This window comes from Nycticebus coucang, chromosome 4, assembly GCF_027406575.1.
Source record: "Nycticebus coucang isolate mNycCou1 chromosome 4, mNycCou1.pri, whole genome shotgun sequence".
In the NCBI taxonomy this organism is placed as follows: Eukaryota; Metazoa; Chordata; class Mammalia; order Primates; family Lorisidae; genus Nycticebus; species Nycticebus coucang.
This window is the reverse complement of record NC_069783.1, coordinates 87,675,110-87,693,162: the sequence shown is the minus strand read 5'-3', so window position 1 is coordinate 87,693,162 and position 18,053 is coordinate 87,675,110. Positions and strand designations below refer to the sequence as shown.

General features: G+C 41.5%; 1 protein-coding gene and 1 pseudogene across 1 annotated transcript; both read left to right on the top strand.

Moving 5' to 3' along the window:
- Positions 1–6,752: 6,752 nt before the first annotated feature.
- IL37 (interleukin 37) lies at positions 6,753–12,395 on the top strand. The gene is made up of 5 exons (XM_053589353.1): positions 6,753–6,801; positions 7,477–7,539; positions 10,771–10,890; positions 11,249–11,388; positions 12,159–12,395. Exons 1-5 carry the CDS (start codon positions 6,753–6,755, stop codon positions 12,393–12,395), a joined length of 609 nt encoding a protein of 202 aa, XP_053445328.1.
- Positions 12,396–12,445: 50 nt separating this feature from the next.
- On the top strand, positions 12,446–13,352 carry LOC128584351 (39S ribosomal protein L32, mitochondrial-like; annotated as a pseudogene).
- The last annotated feature ends 4,701 nt before the right edge of the window (positions 13,353–18,053 follow it).

Below are 18,053 nucleotides of genomic sequence, written 5' to 3'. Positions count from 1 at the left end.
TAAAGTGCCTTTTAAGAGGGCTGAAGAGAGACTTAGGGTGTCTACCCTGTGTGGTTTGAGAAATCAGCGGAGGCCTCCAGTCATATCAGCATTATAATTAACGTCTCATACCCCAGAAGACCACCTGTTGCCCAGACAATATTCAACAAGATATATACTGCTTTGTTTTTGGTTGTTTTTTGTTGTTGTTGTTTTTGTTTTGTTTGTTTGTTTTTTGTTTATTTTGATGTTGTTGTTGTTTTGTTTTTTAATTTCAACCTTTTCCGTACAGATTTTTTCTTTTCTTTCTCCAGTTTCCTAGTATAAATACAATTTCCCATTGCTGCCTTTTTCAATAACTAGAACTTCATTTTTGCTAGTGTTTCTACCCCTATTATTTGGTTTTTCACCCAATTTTATCCCATAAAGTTTTCTGTTTGCTTTTTTTGGTTTGATTTATAGCATTTTTGTCTTTCCTCTCTACTTGGTGGAGGTGGGGTACTGTGTCTGAACAAGTCTGGCAAAGAGCTGCTGACCTCAAGGGAACCACCCAATCAGACCCCCCCCTGAGGTTGGGGTTTTTTAAGGTTGCGTCAATACCCTACTGTACACCTATATTGCTCTGTCTCCCTCTTTCTGTGCCTCTCTTCTTTTGGTCAATATTCCTTTTACCCACCCCCCTCCTTTCTCTATTTTCTCTTCTTTCTTTCTTTTATCCCTTCTTGCTCTTCAACCTTCTCATCCTTCTGGTCCTATACCAAAAGGACTCATCGAAACCTTAGTCCACAGGCATGGGAACTTAAAGAGCAAGAGGAAGTGAAAGGAAAATTAGGGCAAGGAAACAGTTAAAAGAAATCACTCATGAGGAAGAATCAGCAGACAACACCAGGCATCATGAAGAACCAGTCCAGAACAACCCCTCCAAGGGACCATGAGGTAGCTACTGCAGAGGATTCCACCTATAAAGAAGTGTTAGGAATGACAGAAAGGGAATTTAGAATACACATGATGAAAACAATGAAGTAAATGATGGAAACAATGAAGGAAACTGCTAATAAAGTGGAAAATAACCAAAAGGAAATCCAAAAACAGAATCAAATAAGAGATGAATGATATGAAGAATATAGGAAAGATACAGCAGAGCTGAAGGAACTGAAGCAGTCAATTAGGGAACTTAAAAGATGCAATGGAAAGTATCAGCAACAGGTTAGACCATGCAGAAGAAAGAATTTCAGAGGTAGAAGACAAAGTTCTTGAGATAACTCAGATAGTAAAAGAGGCAGAAAAGAAGAGAGAGAAAGCAGAACGTTCACTGTCAGAATTATGGGACCTTATGAAGCGTTCCAACATACGAGTTATAGTAATCCCAGAAGGGGAAGAAAAATGCCCCAGAGGAATGGAAGTCATACTAGAAAATATTATAAAAGAAAATTTCCCAAATATCACCAAAGATTCTGACACACTGCTTTCAGAGGAGTATCGGACCCCAGGTCACTTCAACTCTAACCAAGCTTCTCCAAGACACATTATGATGAACCTGTCTAAAGTCAAGAAAAAGAAAAGATTCTGCAAGCTGCCAGGAGTAAGCGCCAGTTGACCTACAGGGGCAAATCCATCAGAGTGACCACGGACTTCTCTAATGAAACTTTCCAAGCAAGAAGACAATGGTCATCTACCTTTAATCTACTTAAACAGAACAATTTCCAGCCCAGAATTCTGTACCCTGCTAAGCTAAGCTTTAAAATTGATGGAGAAATCAAATCATTTATGGATGTACAAACATTGAGGAAATTTGCCACAACAAGATCAGTTCTACAGGAAATACTTCAGCCTGTTCTATACACTGACCATCACAATGGATCAGCAGCAAAGTAAAAACTCAGAAATTAAAGGACAGAACCTAACCTCCACACTGATGCAAGAGAAAAGCCTAAATATGGAGGTAAATCTGTAAAATCAATTTGGAGCACCAAAAGGGGATAGTCTAGGCCTTTGGGGGCTGGTTTTCTCCAGAGATTTGATGAGATTTACAAACAATGCATTAGGAAATAATTTGATCAGAGATATTGCAGGTCCTAGGGCAAAATCAACTATATACATTTTTTCTTAATTATCCCCCATTTGCACATATGTCACATATGATAGGGCACAAATATAAGTCAAAAATATAAAAGGAAAAGAGGCCACAGAGACTCTATTTACAATCTACCAGGGACCAATATACAATCTACTGAATATTACAGGTCTATTTTCAACAGGAGTATCAGCAGACATTAAGAAATGGGAGTTTTATAATGCAAGCCTGTAATAAACAGAGTATAATTGAATTTTCAAAAAAAAAAAAAAAGAAATGAGAGTTTTAGGGTGACACCTGTAGCTCAAGTGGCTAAGGCACCAGCCACACACACCAGAGCTGGTGGGTGTGAATCCGGCCCGGGCCTGCCAAACAATGACAGCTACAACCAAAAAATAGCCGGGTGTTGTGGCAGGTGCCTGTAGTCCCAGCTACTCGGGAGGCTGAGGCAAGAGAATCACTTAAGCCCAGGAGTTGGAGGTTGTTGTGAGCCGCGACACCACAGACTCTACCCAGGGTGATAGCTTGAGGCTCTGTCTCAAAAAAAGGAAAAAAAAAAGAAATGAGAGGTTTGAATTGTGCCCACTACATGGCAGACTGCAAAAGTGTATTTGGAGTCTGTGTAAATAGTGGCAGCTTTTCCTCTCACCAATGTGCAAGTTCTAGTAAGGGTTATAATGAATTTGACTCAAGGCATTTTGGGGTAAGCTTTTGAGTACCCTGAGATATTTGTCCTAACCAAAAGTTGTGTGTACCCACTGGAGTCCAGACCTAGAGGCATCGTGTCCTCATTCAGCTAGAGTCTTTAAAAGAACAAGTCTAAGAGAGAGCCCTGTTTACAGAGCAGATTATTAACATATTGAATAAGAACAGATCACTGGGTAAAGGTTATAAAGTCTGATTTAGTTCAGAGAATGACAGAATATTGAAAGAGATTCACAGTATTGAGGAGATATTCAGATTTACATTAAATAATAGTTAAAGAGAAATTGTGAATCAAAGTGTACAGAATCAAAAAGAAAGTTGACCAGAAGTCAATTACTGTATTCTTAAAGTCACATGAATGAAAAACCATTTCAATTAGTTTCTATCTTTTTGATAAAATTTTATTTAAGTGCTTATTATTTTAAGCCAATTAGAGTGCTTTTCATGTAATTTGGCAATAAAATATCGCATACAAATGATAAATACACAATTAGACATATAGACAGAAGTAGTTCTAATTACTCTTTGTCGGGGCCCAGGACTGGCCACGACCACGGCCACTGTGCTATCTCACTCGGGATCAACTCTCCTTAGGTGCTGGAAGGCAATTCATCTTAGCAGGAGAGAGAGAGAGAGTCTTTGAGGGAGAGAAAAATCTTAGTAGGAGAGTGAATCTTAGCAGTCTTCATAGAAGGGCGCCGAGCAGGAGTTCTCCGAGCAGGAGGAGCAAAAGAGTTACAGTGAGCGAGTCCGTGAGAGAATGAATGAATGAATCTGGACTAAGCTCTCCTGCAGCTACTTACAGAAGTGATCCCGGGGCTATTTGCATCACAGGTGTGGAGACTGCCAAGCACTCATGCTCAGGCTCTTGTGCTCGCGTGTTAAGGAGAGCCAAATCCCTTCCCCATGCCCTTATCACCAAGGTGTTATCCAGATGTTATGTCAGATGTTTCTTACAGTCACAGGATGTTCAAAGCTTAATTCTCGCTTCTGCTTCCCTTGAGTCATCTGGTCTCCTACAGCTCTTGCAAAGAATCTTTAATTTTCTGACTCTTACATATTACTATTCTTATCTTCAAACTATCAATCCTTTCATTACCTATTTTATTGTTTTAAGCAATTAATAGCTAGGCAACAGTTTTGTCTTTAGTAAGATGTTGTCATCTTTATAAGCATTTGCCACTTTCAAGAACCAATACTTACACATGTACAGGTAGGCATTGCTAGAAAGTGGAGTACTCAGTTCTTCAGAAACTAAGGATCCTATTTTCACATCAAATCCTGACTTTAGCTCTCCGATCTCCATCATCTTAGGCAATGATTTTTCCTTACTTAACACACAAGTAAAAGGAACAAATGGAAAGAACATAGAAATTTCTGCTAATTCCTGAAAGCCGGAGTTTGCGCCCCCTGAAGTATTGCCATTTACTGTTTGTTTCTGTCTGATCCAGATATTTGAGGCCTCTAACTGGATCCAAGCTAATTAATTACCAGATCCAGTCTGATCCCAGAACCAGTTTAGTTTCGGTCACAATTTTTGAACACTGTTAGGATCAAAAATTTTCCCAAAGAAATTCAGAGTTAAAGAAACACAAATTAGTGGTATTTGGGGATCTGAGAAAGGACTTCCCCAGAAGCCTTGATTGTGGTGAGAGCGTGAACAAGTGCAGCCAGCACCTCACTTGGACTCTTGGTGCTCCTGGGGGTCTCTGAGAGCACTATCTCAGAACCTACTTTTGATAAAAATTAAATTTAATAGAGTTTAAGTGAGCAAAAAGCAATTTACAAACTGAGAAGTTGAACTAGAAGTTCAGAGAGACTCTAATGCTGAGGTGATTCCTGGACCAAAAAGAAGATGTGACATACAGGAAATGAAGGTGAGGTACAGAAACAGCTGTGGTGGTTCAGCTCAGCATATGCTTTACTTAAATAAAGTTGGAAGAGCTGGCCACCCTTGATTGGCCAAAACTCCATAATGAGCAGAGAGGAAAGAGTAGAAAGGAGTGAAAATGAATGGAGTAAACTTTAGCAAGGATGATTAATGGACATTTTTACTTCTAAACTTTTAAACTAAAGTATCCTTTTAAGTCAAACCAATAAGCTTTAACCAAGATTATAAGTTACTCAAAGAAGCAAGAGGTGTCTTTAAAGAGGAGGAGAACAGTTGTTACAAGATCCAGAAAAAAACCACAAAAGCAATTCCAAGAAAGAAAAGTCTCACTAGTCATAAACAAGATGTAACCCACAATTTTGTCCACGATGCCTGGCTAATTTTAAAACTTATGTTTTGTAGAGATGGTATCATACTATATTATTGCCCAGGCTAGTTTTCAATTCCTGGGCTCAGGTGGTCCTCCCACCTCAGCTTCCCAAAGGGCTGGGGTTATGAAAGCACATATAGTTAGAATCAGATAGAGTCTGTTAGGCTAGGGCAGACATGACACAGCTGGTCTGGTGGGTTTAAGTCCTGCTTGACCTTCACCCCCTGTCACGCTCCCATCCTAAAAATGCCTATCTTGAGTAATTTAGGTGGATTGATTTAGGAGATTAACTTTTGAATTAGAATATTGTTTTGGGTCATAGGTTATACTGATTATTGTTTACTATGGGTCATGGATTCTGCCAATTATTGTTTAAGATAAGGGTTAACATGGTCTTCACCTTGAACTTAAATGTATAAAACTGTAATGTTGGAACTAGATCAGAACAGTCGTGGACAGGCTACTCTCACTGGTCTCCAGAATCCCCATCTTCTGACAAATAAAGCCTGGTGGATCTATCTCTATCTCTGCATATAGGCTGACAGTGATAGGCAGTCAGACCCTCTTCATCTGGTCAGAGTGATAGGTGTGAACTATCACAGGTGGCCTTTGTCCCTTGATTTACCTCAAAACTATGAAGGCACCTGTGCTTTGTGTATGCAGAGAATACAGCCAAACAACCGACAACTTAAAACCAAAGAGAAGGTATCTCTTGTCTTAGAGCCTGTCAGATCTACCTGCCCAGAGCCACCAGGTACACATCCTGTCCTGCTCACTGTCCTTGCTGCCCCATCCCTGAAGCTCTTCCCATCTTAGTTTTTGCAAAAACCTATTAGTTCCCTTTGTGTTACTTCTAAGCCATTCTCAAAGGATTGGCTTTACATGCAAAATGCCCACCCCTGTTACCTTCAGATTTTCTATGTACAAAATGGGAATCCTTGCCCTACTTCCTTCACTGTGTTGACCTGGCACAATGCTGGAGAAAGCTCTCTGTTTATGAAGTTTGGGTGTGCAAAAATTTATATATATCCTAAATATCTCTCCTCCATCCCCTCCCATGAAATGAGTCACATGAATAACCCCAGGACCTTTGGAGGCCCAGTTTTTCATGGCCAGAGGTTGGAAAGAAAATGCTTTTTATTAAGAAAAGACTAGGCAACTGCAGAGTCAGCAAACTTCTTTTGGGAAGGTTCAGATAGTAAGTATTTTAGACTTTGCTAGGCCAGTGATCTCGCAACTACTTTACTCATCTATTGTAGTTCCAAAGTAGCTGTGGATTCTATGTCAACAAGGGCGTGGCTGTGTTCTAGTAAAACATTATTAAAACAACAACAACAACAACAATATTTAGCAGGCCAGATTCAGCTGGTGAGCCACAGTTTGCCAGCCCTAGGACTACAGCAATGCACTTTGAACTTTTCTACCCCATTTTTCATGTTTATAAAATGACAAATCCCTAAAAAATGATATCACGGCACTATACACGTGTTAACTTCTGAGCCATGGTTTGGAAAACACTGCTTGGAAGGACTGATGGACAGAAGGGTCTGACCCTGCAAGGCCTGCCCAGATGCAGTGAGCATTTCCAAGCGGACAACAAGGCTGGTGGCATATTCAGCATAAGGGACTTCTGGCAAGGTGCCTGGGGGTGAGAAGGTGCCCTAAGTGGTCCCCTTTCTGTCCACTTAGGTCCTGCACTTCATCCCATCTCTTGCTGAGCAGTAACATTGCAAATGTCCTTGCTGGAGGAGAATTCAGAAGTGAAAATGGACTGTGAAAATGGTGAGATTCTTGTGAAAATCCAGGTCAGGGCCAAAGTATAATTCCTAAAGGAAGACCTTGTTAGGTGCTGTGCACAGACCCAGCTCCTCCCTGCTGGCCTAACGTGAACTTTAGATCTTTCCTGGGTAATAGATTAGACCCGAGAAATCCTAGAAGGGCAAAGGAAGCTTTTCCACAAGTGGCCGAGGGCATCAGGTGGCAGATGAATGGGTCATCTCTACCTAAAGACTCAGGGCTTTGAAGTCCCAGCCTCCAGCTGGGTGGTCCCACATCCTCCAAGTGCATTTCTTCCTTCCCAATCTGCCCAGACAGAAGAGAAGCCTCAGATGAGAAGGGGCAGAAAATGACCCAGGCCAGCACTTTGCAGCACTCCCTGGAGGAAGGCACTTGGTTATTATTGGCTCAAGGGGAACAATAAGAGCAGGTTTTTGACCCAAATATCTGTCTAAGCCTCAGAAGGCCAACCCCTGAGCTGTTTGATCTGTATTTCCCAGTGTTTTTTCTCAGGGAAGCAAAACACCCTATGGTGTTTTGATCCCTTTAATGTCAATATTGTCTCTGCTCTAGTATTTCTCAGCATACAAACACCCAAAACAAGGTATTACATGGTCCCTGATATCCCCAAATTATTGGAAAATCCTGATTACATGTGCTAACCTCACTATTTGATTACAGATCTGGCCAGAAGCCCCCCAGAGCCAGGCCTGAGTGTCCCCTCCATGAGTTGTGCCCACTCAGGTAAGGCCCAGGTGAGGTGATGGAGGCCAGGAGTGGGGTAGGGCTGGGAGAGGGTGCTGCAGGGACCTGGGTGAGGAGGAGAATTGTAGACTTGTGACACCTAAGGGTGTTTTATGGGCTGAGGCTGTTCCTTTGTGGAAGGAAATCCTATTGGGAGAGACAACAAGAAAATTGAGCCCAGGGTGGGCCTCTGCCTCCCCGGGGAGGGGCAGGTAACACACCTGCTAAGAGGCATAGGAGGAGAAAGATGTTGTGCCTGGGAACCTTTCAGGTGCTTCTTCTGACTATAGTCAAAAGGCTGGTGACCTTGACCTCTTCACAGCAGTGATGACAAACAGGTGTGTGACTGGCTGGTGGGGTGCAGGGATCCTCACCCCCGACTAAAGAGCTCATGGGGCTGTCTTTGGAACTGCAGCCTTCCTCACACACACCATGTACCCCTCCCAACAAACCCAGGAGGAAATTGTTAACATTATCATGGTTCAGATGTGGAAACTGAGGCAGAGAGAGGGGTTACCTGCCCCAGGTGACACAGGTAGTATGCAAGAGATGCTGAAATTTAATATCTGTCTGCCCAACTCAGACATAAGGCTGCCCATCACCTCCTTCTGCATGGGACAGAAAACCTTCCGCTGAGAGTCCCAGCTCTACCATAGATTAATGTGGGAACACCAAGTCTCACTTTTTTGGCTGTTAAAATGGCAGCAAGGACCAAATGAGAGTAGGTGTATAAGGGAGTCCAGTGACTTGTCACAGTGAGACTTGTTCTCACTGTTACTGTCATTGCTGCTGAAGTGCTGTTGTGTTTCCGGTCTTGTCACAGCTGCAAGGCTTCTGGCTCCTGGTCTGCACAGTGCCCTGCCAGAGAGCCATCCACACAACCTGTCTGGTGGGCCTGTCCTGACTTCTTGTCTGGTCCGTGACCTGAAATCTTGAAGCAGCAGTTGTCAAATTGTGGTCCTCTGATCAACAGCAGCCTCAGCTTCTAGAAATTTTTTAGCAATGAAAATTTTCACCCCTGGCACAGAGTTCCTGGTAGAGAAACTCTGTGTTGAGGCTCAAGCAGCTGTTGTGAACAGGCCTTCCTGGTTATTGTGTTATACATGAAAGTTTGAGAGCCATTCCTCACAGAAAATCCTTACCAGTGCCTTGGCACCTCAGCACCTCTGCAGAGGCCTTGGGAAGGACATTGAAGGTCAGATTAGGCATCAGTGCTGATGAGTGAGAGTACCAGTTGAGCTGGTGCAAGATGAGGAGGGCCTAGATCAGGGCATGAGAGGAGGGAAACAGAAGTAAAAAAGGGAGAAGATTTAAGAAATAATTAATATTTGAAAGGCGAAAAGGTATAATACTGGTGCTAGAAGTGAAACTTGTGATTTCTGATTCAGACGAATTGACTCAAAAATCTCAGGCATCCATGGTCTTAACTGTCACCCACCAGGTGATTCCCAGTATACAGCAGGGGCTGAGAACCCCGGCCTTGGGTCATGCCCCTCAGAGTGTGTCCTCAGACCAGCAACAGCAGCTCCTGGGGCTTATTACAGAGGCCAAGCCTTAGTACCACCCAGAGCTCCTGAGACACACTCTGCATGTGACTCATTGCACACCAAAGTGTGGGGAATTGAAAGACTCAGAGTTGATCTAGGTCAGTGGCTCTCCATCAACCTGCAACTGCCCCGAGCCTCAGAATGACTGGGGTGGGGCCCAGAAAAGCTCCTGAGGAGATTCTGATAAAAGCCAGAGCTGAAAATCACACACCTCCTCTGGCCCTTCTCATTGTAGAATTACTTAGTATGTCACCTGGGGCCAATCATCCCTTCCATAAGCACTGAGTGTTCACAATGCTTGGGGCCAGGTGGTGTGGGGGGGGTCACAGGATTGTAAGACGTGGAACCTGCTCCTGGGGAGCCCTCAGTGCTATAGGGTGATGAGACAAGGGCACCATTAGCTGTGCAGAGGTAGGAGTGACAACTTCAAACTGTCATAGAACCAAGGAGGAAACTGCCCTGTGCAGAGAAGCCAAGGAGGGCTGCAGGGAGGAGGTGGCAGGAGCTCTGGTGTTCCAGGAGGAGCCTTCCCCACTCCCTGGGCACAAAGAGACCAGAAGGCCACACCACAGTGAGACAATTGTCAGAGCTGTGTGCTTATGGCACAAGAGGAGAAAGACGCATTAGAACCATTGTCTATGTTATAATTGCCTATCCCAGATGCCTATATTATATGTGTGGCATACACAGTGTGATTGTTACTGTGTTATCATGTTAGCGTATTTGTCATTTTATAGACACCAGCCCTGGTAGTCACTGGCCTTGCATGGGAACTCCTGCCCCCCATCAAACAAATGTCTGAGTTCCTTGCTGAGGGCCGTGTGGCCTGCCTAGTCAGAGGCCAGTCGGAAACGGTCCTTGTTGGGAACCCACCCTGGCCACTATTATGCCAGGTCCTGCCAGCTGAAAGAGGCTCCCCAGGTCCAGGTGCAAGCTCTGCGGGCTTTTGAAGGAGCCTCTGTAGTGCCAGCTCAGCCTTGCATAGTGCTTCCTGGGGCCTCCTGATGCTGCACCCCACATCAGAGGGTCATGGCGTCACAGCTCACAGCAACCTCAAATTCCTGGGCTCATGCAATTCTCTTGCCTCAGCCTCCCAAGTACCTGGCACCACAGGCACCCGCCACAATGCTCGGCTATTTTTTGTTGCAGTTGTCATTGCTGTTCACCTGGCGTTGGCCAAGTTCGAACCTGCCAGTCTCGGTGTATGTGGCTGGTGCCGTAACCACTGTGCTACGGGTGCTGAGCTAAGCAAGTGTCCTTTATTGATCAGACGGAACAAGAGGAGGATCATGCCTCAAAGTCTCTTGACCCCTTAGAAGCAGGGGGTGGAAACCTTTTATAAGGGGCTTTTGGTAGGTAGGGGGAGTCCTTAATGCAAGGTGAATTTGACAAGAGCCAACACCTGGTAAGGGGAGTCCTTACAAGGGGAAGCCGAGGTTTTGCAGTTATTACTTTACTCTTTCAGCTGAGCTTCCTGTCTTTTTTTTTTGTTTTTTTGTTTGTTTTGGGTGGGGCTGGTATATGGGGCTGGTGCCCTACTCCTTTGAGCCACAGGCCCTGCCCTGAGCTTCCTGTCTTAAAGGGGAGTGTTGAAAGCCCTTAACAAGATGGAGTTGGGGCAGTAGAAAGAGCTGAGTCTTCCATTCTTAATGTGAAGTGTTGCTTTCTGGTTATTTTGATCTAGGTGCACAAGTGAACGCCAGGGCACCAGAGCAATTCAGCATTGAAGACCAGGATCACAAAGTATTGATCCTGCACCATGAGAACCTCCTGGCAGTTCCAAATAAAAAGGGTGTACATGCAGGTGACTTTCAGTCTTGGCTGTGTTTTCTGTCCCCATCTAGCCAGCTAAAGACCTCCAGCTGAGTGGGCTTAGCTTCATACTATCCCACCCACGCCCCCCCCCCCCAGCAAATGGTTGCAGTGGAGAGGAGAAGCCCCAGGGATCCTTAGGGATCAGATACAGGGTCTATAAGAATGGCCAGATCTGAGGGGAGTCTTTGTGGAAGAGCTGGAAGAAGGAGCCAGTCTCCAGGCTCTGGAAAAAGATGAGGTTGGACCAGTGAGATGAAGAGGGGCCATAAGTCAGGCTGAAACCCCAGCAGACAGGAGGGACTCTCTCCTACTCTGAGAGCTGACCCCTTTTCTGTCTTTTTTCCCAGAGATCTTCTTTGTATTAGCCACACACTTGAGTTCAAGCTCTGAAGAAAAAGGAAGTCCGATTCTCTTGGCAGTCTCTAAAGGAGAGCGTTGTCTGTGTTGCAAACGAAAAGGACAAAGGAAACCAACCCTTGTGCTGAAGGTGAGAGTTCTGGTAGAAATTCCTGTACCCATGACTATCCTAAAGCAAAAGCTCCAAACCCTCAGTGCCTCTCATTCTCCCTGCAAATTCTTATCTTGGCCAATAAAATGGGAGCATCTGCTTTTTAGGAAGTGCCATCAGAGGATTTTCCTGCTCTCTTCCTACTTCCTTGCTCATTCTAGGGGAGAGGAAGGGACTCCGCACAATGGGGGGGACTTGGTGGAGGAGCTGAAAGCACCCAGATGCCTCTGCCTCTGCCTCTGCCCAGCACTTGCCCTGTGTGGGCTGCTCCCTCCTGCTGTGACCCTCCCTGCGGCAGGTGGTACAGGTGGGTCAGGACCTGCCCTGCCACTACAGGGTTGGAGGGTGTGAGGCAGCCACTGGAGGGCTGTGTGTCTGCTCTGCAAACCTTGGTCCTAGATGGAGCACATCCTTTCACTGGAGGGTAGAAATCTTACAGACAAATTTTGGGTGCAGATCTAAGCCATATTCTTTAACCTAACTTTTAAAATAACAATGCTGATATTTTGGTGTCCATCTGATGCCTGTATGTCTCTCTTAATTTATTTTTAATTTGGGGAGAGTGGAGGGATGGAAAAGAAGGCATGATTACTTATCACTCCTTAAATACTAGTACCAAGGCTGACACCCCAACATCCCCAAGGACCACCCTGCTTTCCATCTTTTCTTCTTCTCCTGTGTAAGAGCATACACACTGTTTTCTTCCTTCCAAAACCTGTGTTATCTAATTAATTTCTTTTACCTTATAGAAGAAGAAACTGACCAAACTTGCTACCCAGAGTGAAAAAGCACGCCATGCCTTCATTTTTTATAAGGCAAAGGTGGGCTCCCGGTACACGCTGGAGTCAGCTGCCCACCCTGGATGGTTTGTCTGCACCTCTAACTCTCATGAATGTGTTGACATGACCAAAGAATTTGGAAAAAGGAAATACACGGAGTTTGATTTTATCAAGTTTGAAGTGAGCTCCAGTGAGGTCAGTGATTAGGAATGCCCCTTCGAATGCTTTCTTAATTGGAACATAAGAACATACAACTCATGTTTGTGAGTTTCATTTCTTTTTTATTGATTTGTGAAACAATCTTCTTTTAATTTCAGAATATTACAGGGATACATACACTTGGTTACGTAATTTGCTTTTGTACATTTTAGGTTAAAGTTATAAATGAGGTCTTCATCCAGAATGTGTGGATTGTACTCATTAGGTGTGAATTAACCCCACTTCTCCTCCCCTCCCCTACTTACTTGATTTCTGTTGAGTTTTATGTTCCTGTGTGCATATAAGTATTGATGCGCTAGTTCCAATTTAGAATTGAGAATATGTGGTGTTTGTTTTTCCATTCTTCTGATACTTCACTTAGAAGAATGGTTTCCCGTGGTTTCTGGCGAGGAAAGTGGTGCTGGCCGTGCTGGTGCTGATGGTTCCTCCTGGGCAGGCTGTCCGGGGACTGCTCCGAAACCTGTGCGAGGGACTACAGCGGAAACTTCAGCAAAGCCGGCTAGGCTTTCCCAGTCCTTCGTGGGGACCAGCGTGAGCAATCCAGGGTCCAATCTTATTTACAGAACTAGCAAATGATAAGTGGAAGTAAGGAGAATTCCAGCCTTTTGGATAGTATCTTTTGGATGGCAGCTCCCCAAGCAGACGCACCATTGAAGTTAACCGTTGCAGGAGAAGAAACCCTCAGAAGCTTATTAAAGTTAAGAACAATATTGACACATGTCCTGAATGTGCTCACTGGAAACAGAAACACGTCCTTTGCGCCTATTGCTATGAGAAGGGTGCACAGGGCGATTGCAGAAATCCGAGCACAGATAGGGAAACAAGAAGGCTCCCACCATAGAGTCTGTGGTGCTGTGCGCTGAAGAGACACCATATGAACAAGATCAGGGCAAGAGGATCATTGAACGAGCCAGGAAGCGGCCATCCTGGTTCACCCAGGATTAACACCAAACATGTTAAAAGAGGATAACTTCACATTAAACCATTTTTCCTGAAAAACAAAAAACAAACAAACAAACAAACAAACAAAAACAAAACAAAACAAACAAAAGAAGAAGAAGAATAGTTTCTAGTGCCATCAGGTTGTTACAAAAGGTACTAAATCACCATTTCTTTTTATGGCTGAGTAGTATTCCATGGTATACATGCACCACATTTTATTTTATTTTTGGTTCTATTTGTTTTTTTATTGGAATGGTGTCTTTTTCAAATTTCAGCTTAATATGAGGGTACATACAATTAGGTTACATTGTTTGCACTTGTAAGGTTCAAATCTGAGTTGTAGTGGTGTTCTTCACCCAGGAAACATGTCATATACCCCTGCCTTATACCTGTTGGGTGGGAACTTAAAAAATCACTATCCCCCTTTCACCCTTCTTGAATTTAATTGACTTTTTCTCTCATGTGAGCCTATATACCATATTTTATTAATCCACTCATGTATTGATGGGCACTTGGGTTGTTTCCACATCTTTGCGTTATTAATTGTGTAGCTATAAACATTCCAGTGCAAGAGCCTCTTCTATAAAATGTGGAATGATTTTTAAAAACAGATATACTAAGAATAAGTCACTTAAAACCCCCCCATTTAAAGTGAACCCTTTGTTGGTTTTTTAAAAATATATTTAAAGTTTTGCAACTATTGGTATAATCTAATTTTAGAACATTTTCGTCACCAGAAAAAGGAATTGTATGCCCATTAGCAGGCACATCCCATTTCTCCCAGTTCCTCACCCTAGGCCTAGGCAACCAATAATCTACTTTCTGTATATTGATTTGCCTTTTGTGGATATTTCATATAAATGGAATCATGCAAAACGTAGTCTTTGTGACTGGCTTCCTTTACTAGGCATGATGCTTTAAAGAGCTGTCTGTGTTGTAGCACAGATCAGTACTTTATTCCTAAATATTTCATTGTATGGATATACTATATTAATTAGTTGGGTTGTTTTCATTTTTTGGCTATTATGAATAATGCTACTATAAACATCTGTGTAAAAATTTTTGAATGGACTAGGTTTTCATTTTCTTGGATATATACCTACGACTGTAATTGCGAGATCATACACTAATTCTGTTTAACATTTTGAGGAATTGCCAGAGTGTTTTCCGAAGTGCTGCACCGTTTTTATATTCCCATCAGCAGTATATGAGAGTTCTGATTTCTTCACGTCCTTACCAACACTCGTTATTGCCTGTTTTAAAAATAATCTTTATTTTAAAATATTAGGGAGTACAAGTGTTCTTGTAACAGGGATTATATAAAAATGCTGAAGTTGGTTTTTATTATGCCCATCACCAGAATAGTGCACATCATACCTGATAAGTAAGTTTTTATTCCACATTCCCCTTTCTTAGTTCCCAGTCACAACACTTTATGACCATGTGTACACATTGTTTATTAGTGAGAACATGTGGTATTCGATTTTCCATTCATATGATACTTCTTTTAGGGTAATGCTTCCCAGTGCCATCCAATTTGCTGCAAGTGGAATTAATTTCTTTCTATGGCTAAGTAGTACTACATGGTGTATATATGCGCCACATTTTTCTTATCAGCTCATTCATTTGATGGGCATTTATGTTGATTTAATATCTTTGCAATTGTGAATTGTGGATAAACATCCAGGTGCAGATGTCTGTTTAAGGTAGTGACTTCTATTCCTATCGGGAGATACCCAGGGTGGGATTGCTGGATTGAATGGTAGAAGTACTTTTAGTTCTTTAGGGAATTTACATACTGTTTTCCATAGATATTGTACTAAATTAAGTCCTACCAACTGTGTATAAGGGTTCCTTTTTCATTACATCCTCTCCAATATCTATTTTTTTTTTATAATGGCCATCCTGATGGGCATAAAGTAGTATCTCAACATGGTTTTAATTTGCATTTCCCTGATGATAAGTGATATCAAGAATTTTTTCATGTGTCTGTTGGCCACATCATATGTCTCTTGTATATCTTCTTTTGAAAAAACTCTATTCATGTCTTTTGCCCACTTTTTAAATGATGTTATTTATTCTTTCTTGCTGATTTGAGTGCTTTGTAGATTCAGAATATTGGCCCTTTGACAAATGTTTGTGAATATTTTCTTCTATTTTGTAGATTGTCTATTTACTTTGTTAATTATTTCCCTTGCTGTGCATAAACATTTTAATCTAATAGTTCCTATTTATTTATTTTTGTTCTTCCTGTGTTGGCTTTGGGCTCTTAGTCATAAATTCTTTGGGTAGGCCATTGTCTGGAAGAGTTTTCCTGTGATTTCTTCCAGTATTTTAATGGCTTCAAGTCTTTAGGTCTTTAATCTATCTTGCGTTATTTTTTGTATACAGTGAGAGATAGAGGTACTGTTTCATTCTTGTGCATGTGGTTCTACAATTTCCCAGTACCATTCATTGAATAGGGCTTCTTTTCCCCAGTATATATCATCTGCATTGTCGAAGATCAGTTTGCTGTAGGTAGATGGTTTTATATCTGTGTTCTCTGTTTTGTTCCATTGGTCTATGTCTCTATACCAATACTACGCCATTTTAGTTATTATAGTCTTATAGTATAATTTGAAGTCAGGTAATATAATGCCTCTGGATTTGTTCTTTTTACTTAAGATTGCTTTGGTTATTTGGGCTCTTATTCAGTTTCTTATGAAGTTTAGAATTATTTTTTCTAGATATGAGAAAAATGACATTGATATCTTGACGGAAATTGCATTGAATATGTAAATTACTTTGGGCAGTATGAACATTTTAATAATGTTTATTCTTACAATCCATGAGCATGGGATGATTTTACATTTGTGTCATCTATGATTTCTTTCATCAGGCTTTGGTAATTCTCCTTTTATAGTTCTTTCACCTCTTTGGTTTAAGCATTTTCCCAAGTATTTTATTTTCTTCTTATTGTGACTAGTATTGAGTCTTTATTATTTATTTTTATTTTTTTGTAGAGACAGAGTTTCACTTTATCGCCCTTGGTAGAGTGCTGTGGCATCACACAGCTCACAGCAACCTCCAACTCCTGGGCTTAGGTGGCATATGGGGCCGGCACCTTACTGACTGAGCCACAGGCGCCGCCCTATTGAGTCTTTAATTTGACTCTCAGCTTGGCTGTCATTAGTTTATGGAAATGCTATTGATTATATACATTGATTTTGTTACCTGAAACTTTGTTCAATTTAATTATCAATTTTAGGAGTCTTTTGGTGGAGTCTTTATGATTTTGAGTCTTTATGATACAAGGTCATATTATCACTAAGTAAGGATAGTTTGACCTCCTCTTTTCTAATTTGAATGCTCTTTATTTCTTTCTCTTGCCTGATTGTTTTGGCTAGGATTTCCAGAGCTATGTTGAATAGAAGTGGTGACAGAAGGTACCCTTGTCTTGTTCCAGTTCTTAGGGGAAATATTTTCAACTTTTTTCCCATCCAGCATGATATTGTCATATTGGCTATGGGTTTGTCACATATGGCTTTTATTATTTTGAGGTATGTTTTTTCTTTGCCTAGTTTGATGAGGGTTTTCATTATAAATGTGGTGTTGAGTTTTAACAAATGGTTTTTCTGTGTCTATTAAGATGATCACATAGTCTTTATTTTTACTTCTGTTTATGTGGTGAATCATGTTTATTAATTTGCACCCGCCACTTGATTCTCTTTTTGATGTGCTCTTTAATTTGGTTTACTATTATTTTGTCAAGAATTCTTGCATCTATGTTCATAGGGATATTGGTCTATAGTTTCTCTTTTTTTGTTTTTTCTTTCCTGGCTTTAGTATCAAGGTGATACTGGCTTTGTAGGGAGGGTCTCCTCCTTCTCAATGTTGTGGAACAGTTTCAGTAGATGGGTACCAGTTCTTCTCTGGTCTAGTAGAATTTGGCTGTGAATACTTCTGGGATTTTCTTCATTGTGAGTTATTTTATTCTTTCAATCTTGCTACTTATTATTGGTTTGCTCAAGATTTCTATTTCTTCTTGATTCAGGCATGGGATAGTGTGTACTTCTAAGAATTTATCCATTTCTTCTAGCTTTTCTAGTTAGTGCACATAGACGTTTTCATAGTACTCATGGATGATATTTTGTATTTCTGTGGTATCAGTTGTAATGTTTCCTTTTTGACTTCTGATTAAACCTATTTGAGTTCTTTCTTTTCTATTTCTGGTCCATCTGGCAAGGGGTCTATTGATTTTGTTTACCTTTTCAAAGAACCAACTTTTTGTTTTATTAATCCTATTTATTTAAGTTTTGTAGGTTTTGCATTTCATTTAGTTCTGCTCTGAGTTTGTTATTTCTTTCTTTCTGGTAGTTTTGCATTTGGCTTGTTCTTTTTCTACTTCCTTGATGTGTGACATTAGGTTGTCAATTTGTGATCTTTCTGTCTTTTTTTATGTAAGCATTTAGTCCAATGAACTTTCTCCTTAGCATTGCTTTTTCTATATCACACTGACTTTGGAAGCTTGTGTTACCTTTGTCTTTCAATTAAAAAACTTTTTGATTTCTTTCTTGATTTTTGTCAATAACCTAAGGATCATTCAACAACAGGTTGTTTAATTTCCATATATTTGTGTACTTTTGAGAGTTCCTCTGGAATTTATTGCTATTTTTATTACACAGTGGTCTGAGAAGATATGTGCTACATATGATTTCAATTATT